Genomic DNA, 24,209 nt, shown 5'->3' on the forward strand with positions numbered 1-24,209 from the left:
GAGAGGAGTCAGGGCTGGAAGTCCCAGAGTTGAGTTGAGTAGTGCTGGACAGAAAAAGGGCGCTGTTTGAAATACTGTGTCCTAGGCAGTAAGCCTGCAAAAAAAAAAAAAAAAAAAAAAAAAAAAAAAAGTAGCCGGTGAGAGAGAGCATTTTAATTCTGTCCTTTAAAACCATTTCTTCTTTTTGCAGTGATCACTGGAGCAGGAGATGGGATTGGGAAAGCTTATTCCTTTGAGGTAAGTTGTGTTCCTGGGGAATTTCCCCTTCCCTTGTGTCCCTTGTGTTGAACATCCCGTGATCAGGTGATGCTCCCGCCCCAAACTTTAGTTCTCTGGTTGTAAAAGCAATAGATATTCATTTATGAAGGAAAATATTTTCAATAAAAAGGAAAATTTAAAAATCACAATCTCACCCCCTGGATACATTTTTAGAAAACATAACGATATTCAGATGTACCAGTGTCACCTCTTAGGAGTTGTTGTAGGAGTTGTTGGGGGCATTGTTATTTTCTAGTGTAATTGTACCATAAGAATTTATATACCTTAATACAATTAAAACTATGAGGTGCTTTCCTTTTACTTATCCTTATGTTGTAGCTAGGGCATATATTGATTTTTAAAAAATTATTTGTGTAGGCAGGACATATTATCTATAACCTTAATTTCCAGAAGATTAGTGGGCATTATAAAATATTATATAAAGAGAGGGTCTGATAGGGCTGATAGTCACTGGAATATGATTAGTGTCTCTGAGTATTACCTTCCAGGCTTCTTGTTTATCTGCAGATAGATAGATATGTGGGTAGTCATACTTTTTAAAAACATACTTATAGCATATGTTGTCATCGTTGTTATGATTATTATTCTTATAAATTCCACATTTTCATTAATGAAATATTGTTTTCTGGAATTCCTATTATTTTATTTCTTCATCATGACTATTACACCGACCTCTAGAACCATGTAAAATACAATAGAAGAAACAAAGAATTATTGAAATTATGAGAATGAAAAAATCAGTAACGCCTTAAAAATATAACAAAAATCACTTCACTTACAAAAGCTACATTCAACAACAGTGCAGTACGCATGCATCTTCTGGTCCCCAAAGGCCTGTGTCATGATAGACGCCAAACCACCCTGTGTGAAATGGACAGTGCAATGAGCATCGGAGGCACTTAACAAACCTAAACCATGCCAGTTGAGAAAACTTCTAGCACTCTTTCATGTCTGTCCTCTATCTTCCGATGATCATCTCTTTGGTACTGACATTCTGCTTCAACTCTGTTTTTTTGAGCCTAAAAGGCTCTTTGTTCTTATCCTAATACAGACATAGCAACTTTCTGATGACCGGTAGTGCCCAGCACTCAGTAGATGGGTGGTCATATTTGAATGTGTAGGTTGAGGAGATGGATCAGCAGCCACTTTCCAAAGCCTTGTGTCTTCCTTAACCAAAATTCAGAAGGGAAGCTTTTCTAGTTATTTGCATTAGAACTATATCACCTTTTATGTAACTATTGCCTACTTTAGACCAGGTTTCTGGAAAGGTCCTAATCCCTCATCCAAAATATCCATGGCCTTACCTCTCAGTTTTCTAAATTGCCTTGCAATCCAGGTTCTTTCCTCAAATTCATGCTGACCTAATGTCTCAAGACTCAGACACTTTTCTTTCTACTTAAAGCAGACCATGTGAAAACTCCTTAGCCATTTGTTTCTTTACTGTTTCCAAAAGCAATGGCCTGGGGGTGAGGAGCTGTGGGTTCCTGTCCTCACTGTGGCACTAACTGTCTGAAGATTTTGGACGAGCTGCCCATACTTTCTGGGTTTTGTGTCTTTACCAGCACAAAAGATACCTCCAAAGTTCTCAATTGTTTCTGTTCCAGACTAATTCTTGCTTTGCTCTTTCTTGTAGAATCTTTTTCTTTGTTTGTTTTCTTTTCTTTTTTCTAAGGCTGTGTTAAACAATTTTCTGGGCTCCCTGCTTCTCCTTCATTCAGTCTTTTTGCCTTCCAGAGAGCCTGTTCGTGTCTTCCTGCTAAAATTCTTTGACAAGGAAAGCAGTTCAGAGTCTGAGATGCTGCAGATTGACCAGAAGGGTTAAGAGCCCAAGACATCTGTGTGTTCAAATGCTGCTTTGTATGCTTCCTGCAGAATTTCCACATCATTAAACTGCAGGTGATGGTAATCTCACTGGAGGTTCTGTAAAGGTTTAATGGGATGAGGTGGGCAAAATACTTTACCAAGAGTAAGTTCTCCAGGGTTAGCCATTATTATTATTGTATGTTTAAACTGGTCCTCCTTTCCCATATATTACTTTTTCCTTTCCTTTTCTTTCTTTTTTGAGAAGAAAACTGGATTGTACTTAGCAATACTTTTACTCTTTTTACTGTTCTTTCATTCCCCTTGGTGTTCCAAGATTCTTTCTTTGGTCATTTCCTTTCTGTTTAGAGAACTACCTTTAGCTATTATTTTAGGGTAGGTCTCTCTGTTTTCCTTTATCAGAGAATGTCTTGATTTCCCCTTCATTCCTGAGTAGAGGATTTAGGATTGATAGTCCTTTGCTTTAAGCACTCGAGAAATGTTGTGCCACTTCTTTCTTGCTTATCTGGTTTCCGGTGAGTCTGAATGTAATTTGAATTGTTTTTTCCCCCATAAATAAGGTGTTTCTCTCTCAGTGCTCTCAAGATTTTTTCCCTTGTCTTTAGTTTTCAGAAGTTTAGTTATGATGTTTCTTGGAGTGGATTTCTTCCTTCCTTTTTTCTTCCTTCCTTCCTTCCTTTCTCTCTCTCTCTCTCTTTCTAATATAATTTGGTCAACTTGGTTTCCACACAACACCCAGTGCTCATCCCAAGATTTCTTTGCATTTATCTTGCTTGAGGTTCACTCAGCCTCTTGAATTCATTCATTATTTCTTTGAATATTTTTTTCCTGCCCGGCCCTCTTCTCTTTTTATGGGACTTCGATTGCTTGGATGTTAGATTCTTATAGTCCAATGGATTTCTGAGATGCTGTTCATTTTCTTCACTGTATTTCTTTCTCTGTTGCTTAGAGTGGGTAATTTCTATTGTTTTATCTTTAAGTTCATGATTCTTTTCTTGGTTCCCTCCATTCAGCTACTGAGCCCACCTATCAAATTCTTAATTTCATTTATTTTATTTTTCAGCCCTTAAATTTCCATTTGGCTCTTCTTTATCTTCTATTCCTTTACCAAAACTTTCTCTCTTCTCATTTGTTTTAAAAGTGTTTGTAATTGCTTGTCAAAGCATCCTTACGATGGCTGCTTTAAAATCCTAGTCAGAGAATTCTAATGTCAGTGTCATCATGATGTGAGCATCTGTTGATTGTTTTCATCTCATCAAATTGAGACCTTCCTGGTTCTTGGTATGATGACTGACTTTTGAATTGTGGACATTTTTGGTATTTTGTTATGAGACTCTGAATCTTATTGAAATCTGTTTTGGGTCTGTACCAACACTGCTTCAGCAGGGGGAGGAGGGGTGTCAACCTGTAGGCCAGGCAAGGTAGAAGCCCCGCAGGATTGGCACTCGGCCTCCTCCATTGTTGGGGAGGGGTGCTACCTCCTTCTACTGCTGGGTGGGGGTGGGAGTGCTGCCTCCCCACTAGGCCACTCTGGGTGGGAGAGGCAAGAATGCCTCCTTCCTGTTCCCCAAGAGGCTGCCAATGGTAATTAGGGGAGGTGGGGGTGGTAATGAAAACCCTGACTCTCTGCCAGGCTTCCTCTCTTACTATCCTTGGGGGGAAGGGAGAGGTGAGAAGAGATGGGAGGTCTTGGCCCTGCCAGGTGGGAAGTATAAGTTCAGGTCTGTTGGCATGGGAACGGGTGGCGGCGATGAGTGTCCTGCCGCCCTACTCAGCCTTCTCTGATGCCAGGCTGGCCGGGGGAGGGGGGCCCTCAGTCCGGCAGTCTCACCAGGGTGGAAGTCTCAGCTCCCAACTCAGCCTTTGTGGGTGGGAGTGGGGGTGGGGTGGGACTACAAAATTTTTTTTTTAAAGCTGTTTGCCTACAGTAAAGCAGTTCTTTTTAAAGTTTTCAGCCTTACTAAGCTGTGTCTTTTCTGGTCCTTTGGTTAGAGAGAGCAGGCTTTTTTGGGGACTTTTTAGGTCTGCCCCTGTGGCGTTTCTGAATTGCCAATTTTTCCACCAATAAGTTTGGGATATGTGAGGCAAAAAGAAAACCCAGGAACTCACCACTGTGCTACTTCTTGGGTCTTGAGGCCCCTACGTGATCTTCTCCCTATCTTTTGGAGTCTTTTTATGTTTATTTTATGTATTATGTCCAGGTTGCATAATTTAACTGCATATCATGGTAGGGAAAAGTACTTCTCCATTTTCCTATTTTATATTGTATTTTAACCTAATCTGTATTTATATTTAGTGTGGCAAGAGACGCTTTGCCCACTGCTAAAGGAATTTCCAGCAGTACTGGAAGAAGGTGGTAGACAATTGTGTTGAGGGATGGGCAGGGGGAGGAGGGAGGTAGGAGAGGGGTCCCCTCTTCCTTGTCTCTGAGGCCATTGCTTCACTTTCTCTTCACACCAGTTTTGCTCCTTAAGCACCTGAATTTCTTTTACTCATTGCCACACAGAGGAAGCCTGTTTTCTCTGGCATTCCTACCACCTGTTTCAGATTAGCAGCAACAAGTACCTTCCCTCAGGCAGGCCCTAAAATAAAGAAGGAAACAGCACATTCTTTTCAGCAGCAGCCCTTCTTCTTTAGGACAGTGGCACAGTGCATTCTGGGAAAGGGAGGGCTTCTGTGGCTTAACTCCCTGAAGGAAAAGAGGCAAAACCCTCATATGGAGTCTGTCAGCCTGGACATTCTGGAAATAAAATTGAGCCCTGCTCAAGAGGACAAAAGGAACGATGCTGTCCCAGACAAGTAAGTGTTTTCCGTGCCTCCCCCCATCCTGGCCCAGACCACTTCACATAGAACCTTTAATATGTCTGTGGCTCTTGAGAGAAATGGCACAATTCGGAAAAGGCTGGAAGCCCACCAGGAAGCAAGCATCCTTTGTGCTGAAAATGCAAATTGTTTTCCATTTAATGGACAATCTTCTCTTCAGGAGGCTGGTGAAGTGAATTGTGAGACAAAGGCGCTTAATTCTTTGGCCACAATTCTGATGGATTCCAAGGCTCAAAATGAGGGTTGGAGGAGAGAGAGAGAGAGAGAGAGAGAGAAAATGTGTGTGTGTGTGTGTGTGTGTGTGTGTGTGTGTGTATGTATGCGGGGGTGGTGTTTTCCACAGGGAGAGAGAAACCTCTAGGATATCACTGACAAGGCCAATCTTTCTCTCTCTCTCTCTCTCTTTCTTTCTTTCTCTTTGTTTCTTCTTCCTTTCTTTCTTTCTGAGCACTTTCAAATCTTCTCTCTCTTTTTTCTCCCAAATTTTTATTCAAATTTCAGTCAGTTAACATACAGTGTAATATTGGCTTCAGGAGTTCATCACTTACATGTAACACCCAGTGCTCATTGTTAACAAGTGCCCTCCTTAATGCCCATCACCCATTTAGCTCATCCCCCACCCACCTCCCTCCATCAACCCTCAGTTTGTTCTCTGTATTTAAGACTCTCTTATGGGTTGCTTCCCCCTCTTTCCTCCTCCCCTTCCCATATGTTCACCTGTTTTGTTTCCTAAATTCCACATATGAGTGAAGTCATATGATATTTGTCTTTCTCTGACTGACCTATTTTGCTGAGCATAATACACTCTAGTTCCATCTACATCATTGCAAATGGTAAGATTTTATTCTTTTTTTGGTGGCTGAGTGCTGGAGACCCGCTCCAGCCAGTCCAGGGGTCCCTGAAGGATGGACGGTGTTGGTGAGAGACAGAGAGCCCCGAGATTCTTTCTGATCACCGGGCAGGCATCTCTGCACTGTCAGTTTGGGTGTCTTTATTTATAGGTAAAACGATAACATGGCATCAGAAAAAGGAATTTTTAAAATGGAAAGCTCTTTGTGATAAAATGCTTTGAAAAGTGTACAAAAACAGGTTTTTTCGGAAGTATTCTTGCAGAATTACCCCAATCATAGTGAGGTTGAGTAAATCTTACAACCTAAGGAAATAACAGAATATTCTTAGTGAAAAACAGGAAAACATACATATTTGTTCTAAGTTAATAATGCTAAGATTAGGACATAGGCTAGGAGTCATTTTGTCTGGCTCTCAAGAGGATGAATGTTTTTGAGCTGGTTAATAAGTTGTTTGTGGAAACTTTTTTGACTTGATGCTGAAGGTGTAAACACCATGGAGTCCCTAAATGTGTCGGCCTTTGTTTTTGGGTTATGTTTTAGCTACTCTTATCTATCCTCATCCCAGCCGCCAGTGTAAGGAAGAGTGTTTGTGGAAAGGAGGCCTTAGGGAAGGGACTGCTATACATCACCAATTAGAAAAGGTGTTAAGTATTAAGTTCTGCCCTTATCTGTTCCTTAACTCTAAATTAGGCTCTTTGTCTCAGGGCCAGGTTCTTGTGTTCTTAATCCCCTTTATTATCTAAGTCTTGGATCTACAAGGCCCATAGGAGGAGCCTTTTGACAATCATCCACAGTGCTTTCATCTAAAATCTCATTCAAAGAGGCAGGAATATGCTTTTCCTTATAAGGTATGTGTGTAGGGAATATCGGTCTGATTTGGAATATTGTGAGGCCTGGTCAATACCAGCAGGCTCATTTCCAGTATGAGCCAGTAGTCACAGAAGGAGATACCAGTTTTGCTTCTCATGGCAGGAGCTTTGCAAACACTGCCATTTCCTCGCTGTGACTGTCGTCCAGCGGGTCCAGTGCAGCTCCCATTGTATATATTTATATATATGCATCTTCTTTATCCATTCGTCAGTTAATGGACATTTGGGCTCTTTCCATAGTTTGGCTATTGTTGGTAGTGCTGCTGTAAACATTGGGGTGCATGTATCTCTGTGAATCTGTGTTTTTGTATCCTTTGGGTAAATACCTAGTAGTGCAATTGCTGGATCTTAGGGTAGTTCTATTTTGACTTTTTTGAGGAACCTTCATACTGTTTATCAGAGAGGCTGTCTCAGTTTGCATTCCCACCAACAGGTTAAGAGGGTTCCCCTTTCACTACTTCCTTGCCAAAATCTGTTGTTTCCTGGCAGGGTCAGTCTTGAAATGGAAGAGTCCTTGGTTTTTTATTTTTCAATCTTTTTATTTTTCATTTCTTTTAAAAATTTTAAGTAGACTTATTTTTTTAGAACAGTTTAAGGTTGACCACAAAATTTAGTGGAAGGTATGGAGAGTTCCTATATATCTCCTACTCCCAAACTTGCACAGCCACCACACTATTGACACATCCTACCAGCGTGGGACCTTGTTACAATGGATGAACCCACCCTAACTCTCCATTACCATCCAGAGCCCATAGTTAATCTTAGGGGTTACCTTCTTGGCTTGCTTTTTCTCTGGCGGATTTTTTATTGTTATAGGAAAGCATGAGACATGCACAGCTGACGATGTTTTGTTTTAGAGAACCTTATTTTCACAGTCCTCTCCTTTGCTCAGCCTGGCCAGAATGGAGCTTTACCTAGAGTCAGTCAAAATTGACATCAAAGTCTTTGAGAGATTTTCTGTGGCTTTTCCTTTTAAATAGTAGCTGTATTCCAGACAAACCATCCGTAAATATACTTTTTTTTGTACATCATGTTTAAATGTACCAGGATATTGACTATTTAAAGTGAACGCTAGATGTACAGAATCACCTTCAATATCTTTTTTATATGTCTGGATCTTGATTGATTATCTTTTTATAAAGTGACCTCTCACTATACAGATTCTAGGCCAGGGGTAGGACTTGTGATCATACTTTTTGGCCGAAGATCACAGGTTAAAGTGAATGTAAATTTACTTTAACATACTTTAGCATAGGGGCCCCTGTGTGGCCTAGTTAGTTAAGCATCTGACTCTTGGTTTCAGCTCAAGTCATGATGTCACAGTTTGTGAGTTCGAGCTCTGTGTTGGGCTCTGTGCTGATAGTGTGGAATCTGCTTGGGATTCTCTTCTCTTTCTCTCTCTCTCTCTCTCTCTCTCTCTACCCCTTTCCCTCCCTCCTTCTCTCACTACCCTCTCCTCCCCTACCCCACTCATGCTCTCTCTCTCTCAAAAATAATAAATGAACATTATTTATTATCTGTTCACCTGTTGATGGACATTTGGGTTGTTTTCAGTTTGGAGCTATTACAAATGAAGTTGTTGTAAACATTCATGTTCAAGTCTCTGTGTGGACACATATTTGCATTTCTCTCTGTCAGTTTCTTTTCTTTCATTCCCATCCCCCATGTCTCTTCCTCCCACATGCAATCTTGCTATTATGTTTGATTTGTATTCTTTTGTTTATATGTATTTTTATAAAATGTTTACTATTTTGTGAACATCTTGCATCTATGAAAATTTTTTACCAATCCAAGTACAGAACTAGTCTTTCTGTATTTAGTTTGAGGGGGGGAAAGGGTGTTCTTGTTTTTTATTTTCCAAAAAGGTATGAATTTGTCTTTACTATAGAATCATCAAGTTCAGTTCTCATTGCTCAATGCCAGGCAAAGCCTGGGAGGCCCTGTGTAGTGACGGTGGAGCACCCTAGGTCATTTGCTTGCCTTTGTCAGTTTGAGTCCTGGGGAAAAATCCAGATTTCTGAGTGGTTGCATGGGGTGGGGCGGGGTGGGGGGTCGTGGCTTGGACTGTGGGGCTATCTGCAGAGGACACTGTGTAAGGAAAAATAAATCTCTCTTGTATTACACCACTGAGATTTGGGGATATTTTGTTACTGTAACTTTGTCTATCCTGTCTTGCCTACTACAGAGTGAGAACATTAACAAAGGAAATACTGTGAACAGAAAACTAAAACAAGATAGACACAGTTGGTGCAGTATATTTGTAATCACAATAAATGTGACTTAGTTATATTTCCTGATAAATAAGAGATAACCCAGAAAGAGCTTTAAAAAAAAATCCAATGTTAAATACAGGAAGGTTGAAAGTAAAGGGATGGAAAAACATATCCTATGAAAATGCAAAAAGAAAGGAAAGGAGTGGGAGCAATATCAGTATTAGGCAAAATGTAATTCAAGATAATAAAAAGGGGACCTGGGGGGCTCAGTCATTAAGTGTCCAACTTCAGCTCAGGTCATGATCTCATGGTTTGTGAGTTTGAGCCCGTGTCGGGCTCTGTGCTGACAGCTAGCTCAGAGCGTGGAGCCTGTCTTCAGATTCTGTATCTCCCTCTCTCTCTGACCCTTCCCTGCTCACGCTGTCTCTTTCTTTCTCAAAAATAAATAAAACATAAGAAAAGTTCTAAAAAAGATAATAAAAGTGTTCATATTGATAAGATTCATATGATTTATATTGAGCTTATTCTATTTCTGACAATATAACTTTGAAATATTGAAAGTAGAAAGTAGAAACCACTCAGAATAGAAGTGTTTGTTGAATTTGCAACCACTATGGGAGATTTCCAAGACTCTTTCAGAAACAGAAATATATGGCGTGACTAGTTTTTCAGATAAACGGGCTTTGCAGGACTCACTGGGCACACTCATGACCGCTGTTTTTGTCTCTTTGAGCCTGTTCCATAGCTCTGGTTCTTTCTCGTTTGAATTTTAGTATATGTGCTGCCGATGCGAGCACACTCTGATTCTTTCTCTACCTCTGGTCCTGTTACTTCACTGATCCCTCTGGTCACTTCCAGATGCAAACAGGTTTCAATTCCATAGTCCCAGTGTCCAGTCACCTGCAATCATCAAAATACTGAACATGAAATAAAAATTAAATCTCTCTTCCTGAAGCTGGGACTTGCTTTGGAGACTACACTCTGGAGACATGACATCGTGCTGTGGTCTGTTTCTCTTCCCTGGTTGCTAACAGAGTTGCCTGCATCTGCCAGGGGAGAGGAGCAGGAGTTTGGAGATATGGGCAGAGAGGGGAAGGAAGGATATGCCCGGTCTTGTCCTAAGAGGGAGATTGGCGGTCCGAGTCTGGTGACTGACATTCACATGACTTATGGGGCAATTTCCTGGGTTATCCACAGCGAGCAGCCCTCACATGACTCTGGTGAACATGCTCTCATCTTGCAACCTGACCTCCTCAGCCCTTGAAGTCTTCCTCTGGCTCTGTTTCTGCTGAGGTCTCTTTGCTTTGGGGTGGACGTTTTGTATAGAATCTAATCCCACATCTGTTCTTTCCCACATCTGATCCAGGAGAAACAGTCAAACAAATGTGAATGGTGGCCTAGTTCATGGCACCAGAAAGCTCCAACGTCAGAGCATGTTGGAGCATCGATAAGCCATGATTCTTGCCCTTTAGATTGAGGAGTGTTGGTCAGATGGGTCTACAGTTTAAGGATAATGAGGAAGAGATAATCCTTTGTTATGTTAAATTGCTGTAACTTATGACCACAGCATTGCCTATGCTCCACTAACTGATTCAGCAGAAACAAGGAGTGGGATGATAAACTGGATAGTGTGATGCATAGAAAACCTGTAATAAGATGGGATGGTACCCCATCCCTTGACTTGAGGCTCCTCCCTCCCCCTGCCCTAGGGAATGGGAATCATAAATCAGCAATGGACAAAACCAAAGAAAACCTCTTCACGAAGCCCTCTGTACCCTGACATATTTTTTATGAGTGAAGGGTGCCCTGAAGATGGGCTCAAGAATCATATTATCAGGCCTTAGATATTATTTTGTAAATTGTTTCCTTGGTCTCTGAAATCATTTTGTGATCTGATCCCTAGTGGGTCTTTGTGCTTTTGTTGAAACTTCTAATTCAACATCTTACTACATAAATACAAATAATTAAGATTATAAGGAATTTGAATACCCTCTCATACAGGTTTAATCAGTACTTGGTAAGCCATTTGGTAAACTTCACTTTTAATTTAAGAGATGGAGGGGCGCCTGGGTGGCTCATTTGGTTAAGCATCTGACTTAGGCTCGGGTCATGATCTCACAGTTCGTGGGTTCGAGTCCAGTGTCGGGCTCTGTGCTGACGGCTAGCTGAGAGCCTGGAGCCTCTTTTAGTTCCTGTACCTCCCTCTTTCTCTGACCCTCTCCTGCTCACACTGTCTCTCTCTCTCTCTCAGAAATAAATAAAACATTAAAAAAAATTTAAGAGACAGAAATTTATAAAACCTAACCAGTGAAGAGCAAATACACATTCCTTAAGGATACACATGGAACACTCATAAAAGTATACCTATTGGAAAGAAAATTGTGATAAGGTTCCAATAGCAAAAAACATACCATTATGTTCACCAACTCCTATGCAATAAAATTAAAACCAATCTTAGAAAATGATATCCGGGGCACCTGGGTGGCTCAGTTGGTTGAGTATCAGACTCTTGATCTCGGCTCAGGTCATGATCTTGTGGTTCATGTGTTCAAGCCCTGCATCCGGCTCTGTGCTGATGATGCAAAGCCTACTTGGGATTCTGTTTCTCCTTCTCTCTGCGCATCCCCCATTTGGGCTCTTTCTCTCAAAATAAATAAACAAACATAAAAAATAAAAATAAAAAAGAAAACGATATCCACCCTGTCATCTATATTGAAGAATTATACCTCAGTGTAGCTCCAAAAAACAAAAATGGACATTTTGTGAATTATGGTTGAAATGCTATACCAGTGAAGATTTTTGGCTTTAAATGCATCTATTAAAAACTAAGGAAAAGTGTAAATAGTCTTAGCTTTCAAGAAATTCTGGAAAGGGAACAAAATAAATCCAAAAGAAAGAGAAGGAAGAAATTAATAAAGAGAAGAACAAAAAGGGGTGACAGAGCCAACAGGAATGAACTGAAATGCTCGTTCAAAATCAGTTCTTTAAAAAAAATAGAAAAAGCAACAAATCTTTTTTTCCTCAAAAAGGAAAAAAAGAGAAGCAACAATGTTAGGAACCTAGCTACCAGCAAAAAGATTTTTAAAAGAGGTAGAGGAAGAAGGAAAAGAAAGGTAGAAAAGACTATTTTTGATCAATAAACTGAAAACTTAGATGAAAGACAGTTTCTATGGAAACATACATGATCAAAGTTGGCTCAAGTCATGAATGAGATGGAAAAGGTGGTTATGACTATGTACAAAACACCCAGAATATACTTGTAAGTACATATTACTAAATCTTCAAGGAATAAGAAAAAAAAAACAAAACCCAAAACCCAAAATGTTTCTAGGATGACCAACCAACGTGATTTGCCTGGGACTGGGGCAGATCCTGGCATGTGGGACTTTCAGCTTTAAAATTGGGAAAATCCTGGGGCAAGTTTCAGGAATTGTGTAGACAGATTGGCATGACTCTGATCGCAAAATGGGACAAAGGTAACAAGACAATTGGGATCCAAGTTAAGTATTAGCAAACTGAATCCAGCTGTTTTAAAAATAATTTGGCAAAAAGGAATAGATGAAGATGTTCTTAAATTGATAAAAAATAAGTTTCAGAAATAACAGGAAACCTCATGCTTTGTATTGAAAAACATTAGAGGATGGGGCGCCCGGGTGGCTTAGTCGGTTGAGCGTCCGACTTTCGCTTGGGTCATGATCTCGCGGTTCGTGGGTTCGAGCCCCGCGTCGGGCTCTGTGCTGACTGCCAACTCGGAGCCTGGAGCCAGTTTCAGTCTGTGACTCCCTCTCTCTCTGACCCTCCCCTGCTCACGCTGTATCTCTCTCTCTCTCCTAGAAGTAAATAAAACATTAAAAAAAAATAAAAAAAAAAAAAAAGAAAGAAAAACATTAGAGGTGCCTGGGTGGCTCAGTCAGTTATGCATCCAACTGTTTGGGCTCAGGTTATGATCTCATGTTTGTGATATTGATTCCTGAATTTGCCTCTATGCTGAACATGGGGCCTGCTTGGTATTCTCTCTCTCTCTTTCTCTCTGCTCCTCTCCCATCTGTGCACTCTCTCTCTCTCTCCCTCCCTCCTCTCTCTCTTTCAAAATAAGTAAATAAACTTAAAAAATAAAAGTGTTCTCAGTATGGTAGAGAACAGACAGTATATTTGCTTACCATAGCACAGGAGATATTAGCCAGATAATGAAGCTAAAACTATGCAGATATTGAGAGGAAGGGACAAAACTGTACTTTGTAGATAATATTATTGTCTATGATGAAAAGCCAACCACTAATGAAGAAACTATTACAATGAATAAAAGAACTCAGCGAGGTGGCTGGGCAGAGTTCCCAATCACAAAGAGTAACAAAGTAGGATATATAGAAAAATAACTGGTACTATTGGGTGCTTTCCTATGTGACAGGCTCTGCATCATGCACTTGATTCTCGGAACAATTTAATGAAATATATCTATTGATGTCCATGATTTGCCAATGAGGAAACTCTTGGGTCTGAGTAACTTATGTGCATGGGTTTAAGTGGTGGAAACAAGAATTGAATCTAGGTATTTCATCCTAGAGTTTCCTCTGCTTTCTACAATAATTGAATTCATGATGACAACAAATAAATGTAAGATACTGGTGACAGGAACAGTTAAATGTCCTCCACATCCTTACTCTTTTTTTCCATGATGTAGAGCCAGAAGTGGCTGCCCAGCCAGGGTGCTTCCCAGCCTCCTTTCCCTCAAAGTGGGGCTGTGTGACTAATTTGGTCAATGAAATCAGGCAGAAATGGTGTGTGTCACTTCTTGGTCAAGGTGGTTAAAGGAGGGGATGTATCTTCTCTGTCTTCTCTTAATCCTTGCACAACTGGATTGCATACCCAGGGCAGTCTTTAAAACCTAGTGTTGAAGATGGCAAAGACTTTCTCAGTCATGGGACTTGAATGACTATGTGAAATGGAGTTTATAAGACAAAAACGAAATTTCATTGTGTGAAGCCACTGAAATTTTGGAGTTCTCTGTTATGTGAGCTAATGTTAACTTAATTAATGCAAACTAACAAGAAATGTCCAAGATTTATGTGAGGACAGTTCTAAAAGTTTTGAGAAGAGCATATGAGATCAGGATAAATGGATGCCAAATGTCTGAATGAAACAACTGATTACTGAAAAGATCATACTATATAAAAATATTATTTACCCTAAATTTATCTAATTTCAATATAGTACTTGACTAGACAATTTTATCATTTATTTGGAAAGTTAAACTAAGAAGATAAAAACATTTTTAAAGAGAAGAATAAATGCTAGGAACTTGCTCTTTCACACATCAAATAGCAAAGCCTATTATACAACTGTGATTAAATCAGAAATGGCACTGGCACAGAAATTGACTAATAAACTGATGAAACAGAGCAGGTAGATCATAAACAGACCCACAGACATGTAAGAATTTGGCATATGACTAAGTTGGCATTTTAAATCGAGAGAGAATGGAGGGGTGTGGAGGGGGCTCAGTCGGTTGAGTGTCTGACTCTTGATTTTAGCTCAAGTCACAATTGCAGGGTTATGGGATTGAGCCCCAAGTTGAGCTTTGTGTTGACTGTGGAGCCTGCTTAAGATTCTCTCTACCTATTTCTCTCTCCCTTTGCACTCTCCCCCACTCGTTCTCTCTCTCTCTAAAAAAAATATAAAGAATGGAGATATACAAAACTGTTTTCAAGAGAATTGCCACCCATCTGGCAAAAAATAATGCTAGGTTATTTCATGCTCAGATTATTCTCAAATATAAACAAAGGGGAATGATACAAATAGTGTAAAGGGTTATAGGAAAATATATCCTTGGAGTTAAGGAAGTTCATAAAGGAAATTTAAAAAAATTTTACATTTATTTATTATTGAGAGACAGAGCACAAATGGGGGAGAGGTAGAGAAAGAAGGAGACACAGAACTGGAAGCAGGCTCCAGGCTCTGAGCTGTCAGCATAGAGCCTGACACGGGGCTCCAACACATGAACTGCGAGATCATGACCTGAGCTGAAGTTGGTCACTCCCTGACTGAGCCACCCAGGTGCCCTATAAAGGAAATTTTTAAAAAACCATAGAAAATATTTACAAACTTGATAACATGAAAATTAATATGTAACATGAAAATTAATATATAGTGTATGGTAAATGTGCCATAAACAGAGGAGAAAATACTTGCTAAATTTATAGTAAGCAAATAATTAGTACTTAGAATATGTTTTAAAAAAACCCCACAAAACACCTAAAAAATTATTAAGAAATGACAACCCAGTAGAAGAATGGGCAGAGGGTACACACTGGTAATTCACACAAACATACAAAAAAAAAAAAATGCTCAGCTCCACTGATAACTGGAAAAATGCAAATTAAAACAATATAAGGATATAATTTCTTGACCATCAGATTGGGATAAGTTGAAAAGGTTACTACTATACAATACTGGACAGAGTGAAGAAATAGCTATAGTTGTATTTTTGGTGGTACAGTGTTAAGGGATGGCATTTTGGAAAGACTGTTAAAATTTTAGAAGCATGCACCTTTTGATACAACAATTCCACTTCTTCTTGCCTGTCTACTCTAGGAATTGATTCACTTGTATGTAGGAAGAGTTATATAGAAGAGTGTTCATTGTGGCAATAATAGTAATGGGAAAACTTGAAAATAACTTCAGTGCTAACCCAAAAGTGAACTACAGGACACTATGAAACTGGAGTGATAGATAGGATACTTACAGATAAGACACATTATCAAGTTAAAAACACAAGCTTTATAATGCCATTTATAAAGTGTGGAAGGAAAGAAAACCCATGAAATGAATGTTTATTTCCATATGTATTTATATACGCATGTAGATACAGAGAAAAAGGTACAAGGGTCAAACTTCAGCAGGAGCCAAGGGATGAGCAGGGACTTCAGGGACATCTTTTACAATAAGACTGTATTTGTGTATTTCATAGATAACTTAATAAATTAAAATAGAAAACGATGTAAATGCCGACACTTCAACTCCAGAAAGTTTTATTTGGATGGTTTTGGTGGGAATTGGGGTGTGTGTGTGTGTGTGTGTGTGTGTGTGTGTGTGTGATCTCCCTGGATGATTTTGAGACCATTGGTTTGAAGATGGAGTTGTTGGCTATTGGAGATTATATATTATAGTCTTTAATTCAGCTTCTTATGTGTTTTCTATAATCTGTAATTCCTTATTAAAATAAAGGCACAGCACTAACTTCTGCAGGACATATACTAAATTTAGAACGATACAGAGAAGATTAGTACAGCCCTGCACAAAGGTGACACACAAATTCATGAAACATTCCATATATTTGTTAAGATGATAAATTTTGTGCTCTATGCATTTTACCACAATTAAAAAGATGAAAGTATAAATAATTTACTTAAAACCATAGAGAAAGATTTCAATTAACCAGCCCCTTTGTCACTGACTCAAATGTCTTCAGTCTCGGTTTAAACAAATGTTGGTTTTTCCCTTTGTCTTCAGGGAAAGGTCTAGCTTTTCTCACAGTAGCAGTTTTAGGTGTGAGAAGTCGCGAGCTGCCTGGGACCACCCAGCATACCAAGTGTGCCTGTCCCCTGGGCCACGTCAATGCGGACGTCTTCTGCGCACTGCCACTCAGCCCCGGAGTTGAGACAATATCCACTCTGAAGAGGGGTTCCTTCCTGATCTCAGAGAAGCGTCTGTTTGTCCTCTGGCTCCTTATTCTACGTTTTGTCCTTCTGGGAGCCGGAGAACAGGGAGAGAGGGTTGAGGCCATGCCCATGCCCAAGTGCAGTGATTGCCCGAGTGAAGTGAACCACAAGAAAAATGTCCTTGTGAATAGGAATCAGCTCAACAGTTGCTGCAGAAATGCAGTTTTTTAACAAAGGGTGCTGCCCTAGACTTGTTATGTAAATTATAACATAAAATCTTCCAAATTCTGAATTCCAAAACACATGTGACCCCAGACATTTCTGATAAGAGGGCATTCAGAGGGTCCTTTTTTTTTTTTTTTTTTTTAAATAAAAAAGCTTTTAGAATAGTTCTTGGCACATAATAAACCATAAAAATAAACTCCTATTATCATGTCACGTATAGCTTGGCCCAGTGTAGCTGTTTGTTCTTCTGACAAAGAAACCTTTGTCACATTCTTCACATTTAAACCCAGGAGAAGCAAGCATATCACCTTGTGACCAAGTAGACGATGCTTCAATCACCTTTAAAACAAGCCTTCCCTATCTGCTTATCAACACTCTCTTTTTCGGTTTTCCTACCCCCATTCCCAGCTAGCAAGACAAGGACTCAATGTTGTGCTTATCAGCCGGACGCTGAAAAAGCTACAGGCCATTGCTGCAGAGATCGGTGAGTGACCCAATGAAAAAAGGGAGATGTTTGTGGAGCCCAGCAGCCAAGTCTGCTTCTGTCCTGGCTGTAGAGGCTCCATTGTCATTCCCAAGGCTGCTCCTGGAGCCTGGTGCACTGGTCCTTCTGCCGGGAGCTGACTTTACAAAGTTGAGAGCAGGGCATAAGTGACTCTAGTTCAGGATTCTGTGGGCTAGGTGAAGTAAGAACAGACACATGCACACATAGATCCACCCTCTCCTTTGGTCGGGTGTCTTCATCTCTAGAATTAGTTCTGCTCATCTAGAGGTTCCAGCTGCCTATTGCTTCTGCTACTTCCTTCAAAAGCAGAATCTATGTTTGGGACTTCATTTCCCTATATCTGTGCCCTGCTCCTTGCAGGAAGGTGAGGGACAATCCTTAGTGGTGGTTATCAGAATTTTAAAAAATTGTACACTGTGCAACTCGACGAGGCAGCATTTACATTATAATGTTTATTATGATCCGCTGTAAAGTGTTCTTAGTTCTTAATAATCATATCCCTTTTGGGATATTTTATTTTAATAATTAATGATTAATTTAGTAATTTGTAAAATCCTTAACTCAAAAGAATGAGTCTTCAATTATTAAGACTTGTGAAGACTGTGACAGGCTGTCAGAGGATGGCCTTGTGTCTCTGGGGGAGATTTGGGATAGTGTGGGATGGTGGGAGGTGTGGGGCTGGGCATCACTCCATGGAGACTCAGTGCCCTTCAGCTAATGAATTCTGCTTTTGTCTGGATATCAAAAGTAACTTTGACCAAGACTAGAACATTTCTTCAGTGTTTCTCTCATAATGCTAAGATGTGATTTTTTTTATTGTCCTCTTGAAAAGCAAGAGGTGTCTTGGGCCTGAAAGCATCCCCCACCTGCCAAACTACACCTCAAGATCACTTGTCCCAGAAATAATGGATTTAACCCCAAGGCTGAACAGGCAGATGTTGCTGAACTCTCATGGTTGCTTTTATATGTATCCTCTGAAAGCTCCTGCACAAAGCCAAGTCCGCATGGAATAGCAGAGCAAGCATGGACTTGGAGAGAGCAGGGTGTGGGTGTCTTTGGGTGGGTTAGCTTCTTGGAGCCTTAGTTTTCTCCTCTTAACAATGGGTGTAATATCTACTTTACAAGGTTGTAGAGGAATTAAAATAAGATATTATAAGTGTAAATGCTTTATGAATACTAAAGTGTTGGATTGCTCTGTCTATGCCAAGGGGACCTGACACTGAGCAGAGGCAACATATTGCTATCCTCTTATGACCTAGAGATCAGGGGTCTCATCCTTGAGCGTGGAGCAGGGTCACTGGGAGTACATGCAGGATGGAGCCCAAGAATTTGTGTTTCTAACAAGTTCCCAGTGATACTGATGCTACCGTCTGTGGACCCCACTTTGAGAACCACTGCATTAAATTTATTTTAATGCATATACTTGTCATCAGAGTAATTCTTAGAAACCCCAGAAACCATCACTCACAAATCTTTTAGCACATTCCAGCATTTATTGGGAACTTTTTCTTGTTTCTAATTGGGATAATGGTTTTATCCTCTTAAAGGTCTGCTCAGGTAGTGCCATGAGCATTGAAGAAGTCCATGAGCAAGGGAGGGATTTGGACTTCTGTTCATTAAAGAATGACTGTTGTCTCTAATGCAGAGTGTACCACAGGGAGTAGCGTGAAGATCATACAAGCAGATTTTACCAAAGACAACATCTATGAGCATATTAGAGAAAAACTTGAAGGCTTAGAAATTGGAGTTTTAGGTAAGTAAACTGCAAAATGCAAAGTATATTATAATTCATCAGTAAAATAATTATCTTAGTGACATTTGATTATTCTGTGGTAAACTTGAACTTAACCCATGACTGTCTTTTAGGCTGTAGCATTAAACAAGAAAGTACAGCTCAATTTTTCAAGAAGCATATTGGATTAACACGTTTACGTATAGCTTTGGAATGTATGAAACTAAGATATTTCAATCTACTCAACCATATTTTATAATATGAAAATGATTTCCCCCCCCTAATACTGACATTAGACAGGAAGAGGGAATCTCAGAAGCATTGGCCTTGGGGCATCTGGATGGCTCAGTTGGTTAAGTGTCATCTTTTGATTTTTGTTCTGGTCATGATCTCACCGTTCATGGGATGGAGCCCTGTATTGGGCTCTGCACTGACAGCTCGGAGCCTGCTTGGGATTCTCTCTCTCCCTCTCTCCCTGACCCTCCCCTGTGCACGTGCTCTTTCTCTCAAAAACAAACAAACATTGGCCTAAAGAATTAGTTTAGCAAACAAACATTGCTATGATTGATTCATGAAATAGCAAATGAGCTTGCTTACTTGAGAATTGACTTTCTTATTCAGAAAACAAGATACAATTTTTTCTGTGGTGACTTATAGACAAGATATTTTATAACCTGATACAGAGCACAGTGTCTGTATTATACACAAGAGGAAGATTTGATTTCTAAATTGCCTGCTGAATTTTAAAAATAATGACATTTTTTACTAATAAAAATGTAAACCACATTATTGCAGAAAAACCAGAAAGAATGCATGAGCGCATAAATTGGTTAAAATCTCCACAGCCCGAGATAACATTCTGGTGCATATCCTTCCAGACACATACACACATATTTCCAAAACTAGGATTAAATTTACATACTGTCTTGTAACAATTTTAAAAATCATATACCGCAAATGTTTCCCCATGTCTTTCAACTTCTAAGTAGCCACAGTTTTGAATGGCTGAATTGCATTCCAACATACGGCTGCCCATTTGATGTACTTCTAATTATTGGACAATTGTTTTCCCCTTTGCAACAATTGTTGCAAAGAACAACCTTGTATATAAATATTTTTTCTGTAGGTGTTTCCTCACAGAAACTTCCCAAGAGAAGAAACTTCTGGGGTTGAATATAAATATTTTTAAGGCTTTTAATAAACATTTGCTACCAGCTCCTCTGACATCTTTTTTTTTTTTTTTTTTTTTTTTTGCCTCTGTCAGTCAACAATGTTGGAATGCTTCCAAACCTTCTCCCGAGCCCCTTCCTTGATACACCAGATGAAATCCAGGTAGGCCTCCATGAAGTCCCGGTGGGTCTCTTTCTGTGGATGGTTTCCTCTCACTGGGGACTGGCTTCCTGTCTGGGTAGTCAGTAGGGCTTGGGCAAGGTACATGGGAGACTGTCAGGCCAACATTCCGTATTCCGGGTGGATGTCTGTAGCTCTGTCTTTCTTTTCACCTTGGTACTTGCCACACAGGCAAGGACACCACTTTTCATGGCCGTCTCTAGGATATAGACATCTCCCTTCTTCTCTGCACACCAAAATTGACTTGCTCACTGTCCCATTCTCTTGGGGCTCTGTGTTTTTTTCCGCTTTATAATCTTCAGGGGGTTTTGTTGGCTAACATCTTTACAGCTGTGGTTATAAATGGGAGAAAGCCAGCTCTTTGGTTTTCATTGTCTTTCTAGGTAGTAAGATTTTTTTCAACTTTCTATGTCAGGAAAGTCCGTGACACAAACTCTGTGGTTGAGAGTGTTGTATGTCCCGCAAGCTTGACTCAGACCCATGGCTGCCATTGCGGGGCATCAGTGAATTTGTTACGCATTTAACAGTCCTTGAAGGCACTATTTGCTGACTCTTCTCCACGTCCTGACTTTCAAAATCATGGAGTTATATCCATTCTGGACAGGCTGTCATGGTGTGTCTGTGGTCCTATTTAAGCCCCAAGTCTACTACTGCATGGACAAATAATGCCAGATTGCTTGGACATTGCTGCACATCCTTGCAAAATCCCCCTCTTAGCCACACATCTAACCCATATAACTCCCTATTTTTGGCACAAGTCTGTGTCTCTCTATTAACCATGCTCCATTATTGCTTTTCATTCTCTACTTATGTCTGCATTTGTGCTTGCTTCTGTATGTCCCTCTTTTCCTTTCTGTCTGTCTTATATGATTCTAGTAGTTTCTTTATCTGGCATCTGTAGCCCAGAACTTCTACCTTGTATTACCATTTGCTTTTCTATTCTCTCTGCTGTTGTCTTCTAGACCCACATATGCTAAACTGTCTTCCTTCAGCCAGAAGTTTACCATCTTCCTTTGAAAAACTGTGTTTTGAAGGAAAATCTCTAATTTTTGAAGGAAATTCTTAATTAGCTTTTACTCAAGATCGATTTTTATGAATCATAGTGGATGATAGATGCTCCCCAGTTCTAGAGCACACTTGGTGACCATCAATCAGGAACCTCATTTCCAGGCTGAGTGAGTGAGGAGCACTGCTCAGACACATACTTTTGCCCATTTTATGGTTCTTTAGTACTGACTGTATCTCAAGAGAATTTCTCAAATCATCCAGCTAATTCATGGTTGTGATTATTTATTACAGAGTCTCATCCACTGTAACATCACCTCAGTAGTGAAGGTATGTAGTCAATATCTGTGATAAATGCTTATAATGTAGTTGCTGTTGGGATCTGGCAACTCAGAAGAATTGCTTTCTTCTGCAGAAGCAGAATTCTGTGAAATTGAACTGCACTTGATTGAGAGGCCATGTAGTGTTTTTTTAAATTGTCTGATTCTCTTTTCATCAGGAAAATAATGACACTTCTCCATAGTGTCTGAATCTTATTTTTCATCCAGTTTTGTCACATGTCAAGATATATTAGGCTTGAACATATCAAACATTGGAATTTACTCAGGATTCTAGAGTAACTTGAAAAAAAATGGTCCCTTCCTCTAATTTTTGTCTGTTTTAGTGGAGGAAAGTTTACTTGGTTTGGAAAAAGGATAATAGTCCTGGCTTGGACTTTTTGACTTTTGACATTCACTAAATATTTGTTGAATTGAAATTCAGGTTCATATGTATTCTGATCCTGTCTCAGCTACTATTCAGTTGGACAGTGTTGGGTATGTGGTTTAACTCTCTTGAACTTCACATTCTTCATCTGTTCCTGAAAGAATGTTGGACTAAGGGTGTGTCAGGTGCAATTCAACACTCATTTTCTTTGACTAGAGTCAACTGTGTAAGGGTTTACAGGCATGACTATCACAAAGCTTTCCTATATTGTGCCTTTGCATGAATAAGAAAAAGGCACTGCCCCTGAGCAGACGATTTGGGAAAATGTGGTGCTTATGAGTGGACAGATGATGCTTTTGTGTGAACACAGTGTTTCCCTTTCCTCTGAATGGGAAGGACCCTCCTAATGGCTTGTGAGTGAAACCTGGGCTTTCAGCTGATAGTCACCCCCACAGCTGGGCACCTTGTCAATACACAGTCCTTCCAACTGCTCTGGAAGGTCCAGGGGAACTGCAGCAGTGAATCAGTATGATCCCTGGTTTCATGGTGGTGGGAGCCCTGTTAGGGACAGCAGGGTCCAGGCTCATCTTTATAGCACAGCCTGGCAGAGAAGGGCTGCTTTCCAAAAGAAAAACAGCCTTGCTATCAATATAAGGAGGGAGATGGGTGCTGAGCAAATCAACATAAAATAAACAAAACTATTTTCACCATTGGTCATTCTTCTGTAAGAAGTTTTATAGTTTCCTGCTCAGTTTTTCTTGGTACAGACATTCTTTGTAAGCTGAACAGTCAACAGTTGTTTTTCTTTTAAACCCCAACTGATGTAATTGTAAGTTTATGATGTCCAACTGTTGTCTGCAGCCTTACCACTAAAATCTTTCATGTTATTTTACACGTTGATCTTGCAGTCTTGGTCCATTTGGTCACAGCGTCTCCAAATGTATCTGACAGCCCTCTGGGTCCGTTAGCAGACAAATGCTTGATTTGTAAAACATTTAAAAAATATATTAGGGGCGCCTGGGTGGCTCAGTTGGTTAAGCATATGACTTCATCTCAGCTCATGATCTCACGGCTCGTGGGTTAGAGCCCCACATCGGGCTCTGCTGACAGCTCAGAGCCTGGAGCCTGCTTTGGATTCTGTGTCTCCCTCTCTCTGCCTCTCCCCTGCTCACACTCTGTCTCTGCCTCTTTCAAAAATAAACATTAAAAAAATTGGTATCCACTAACCTCCTTAAATAGCAAAGGAAACAAATTGAAGATTAGCTTTCTGAGACCGCCGTGCCTCAGTTGGCCACACTGGTTGGAAGTATGACTAACACCACTTAGTTATCCCAAAGGAGCCACCTGGAAATAGTAGCGTTCTCTATCAAGTGCAGTGGTGCTGGAATGAGTCTGAGGGCAAAGGGAAGGTGGGGTAAGAGACTAAATATTGGGAGCTTTGAGACAGAGAGAGACCCAGAAATTCCGTTATCTCTCTGTTGGGATCATTCATCCAATAAGTCTAGTGATTTCAGTAGGGAGGCTTTGAAGAAATGCTGGCGCTGTCCAACAGCGCTCCCATATGCCCTTTAGGAGGTGGGGAGAGAGAGCCAAGGTGAGGGCGTGATTTAGTCTTCTCGCTTTTCCCGCCTCCCTCAAAACCCAGTCTTTCAGGAGGTAGTCTACTGCCACATCACCCCCACTGCTGCCCCAGAGCAGTGAAAACATTATCTAGGGGCCCCCAGGGTTGGGATTAAAAGCCTGACCTATGATATAGGGATGGTGGCAGGTACAGAGCCTACTGAGAAGCTCCTGCAGAGTCCCAGACAACATGGAAAAATAGGCAAAATTTGTCTCCCAGTCTTTAGTCTCCTTTATTTCTCTGCCCCTCCCCATCTGTTTGGATCGTCTCTTCTCAAGTTTCTTCTAGAGACAAGGCCTGATTCCACTCAGTTGTACTTTGGAGAACATTTCAGTCTGTGGGCTTTCTCTCTCTCTCTCTCTCTCTCTCTCTCTCCCCCTCCCCCTCTCCTCTCTCTTTCTCTTTTGAGAGAAGCAGAGGAAGAGGGAGAGAATCTTAAGTAGGCTCTACAACCAGCGCAAAACCCGACACAGGGCTTGCTCTTAACAACCACAAGATTATGACCTGAACTGAAATCAAGAGTCAGACTGAGCCACCCAGGCGACTCTTCCT

The 24,209-nt window shown here is 40.4% G+C and overlaps 1 protein-coding gene and 1 non-coding gene across 6 annotated transcripts in view; both read left to right on the forward strand.

The window, feature by feature from the left end:
* HSD17B3 (hydroxysteroid 17-beta dehydrogenase 3) overlaps positions 1–24,209 on the forward strand; it is a 39,116-nt gene that overhangs the window by 3,046 nt on the left and 11,861 nt on the right. For all 5 annotated transcript variants that reach the window (XM_039245695.1, XM_039245696.1, XM_039245697.1 and 2 more), the window contains exons 2-6: positions 191–237; positions 17,148–17,223; positions 18,890–18,997; positions 20,241–20,308; positions 21,626–21,661. In XM_039245695.1, the coding sequence (XP_039101626.1) occupies positions 191–237; positions 17,148–17,223; positions 18,890–18,997; positions 20,241–20,308; positions 21,626–21,661 (335 nt within the window). The remainder of the gene's footprint in view (positions 1–190; positions 238–17,147; positions 17,224–18,889; positions 18,998–20,240; positions 20,309–21,625; positions 21,662–24,209) is intronic.
* Positions 16,086–16,191, forward strand: LOC120240849. Its single transcript, XR_005530740.1, has one exon. It is a non-coding gene; the product is annotated as a U6 spliceosomal RNA (small nuclear RNA).

Source organism: Hyaena hyaena, unplaced genomic scaffold (assembly GCF_003009895.1).
Source record: "Hyaena hyaena isolate Hyena2069 unplaced genomic scaffold, ASM300989v1 scaffold_269, whole genome shotgun sequence".
NCBI lineage: Eukaryota > Metazoa > Chordata > Mammalia > Carnivora > Hyaenidae > Hyaena > Hyaena hyaena.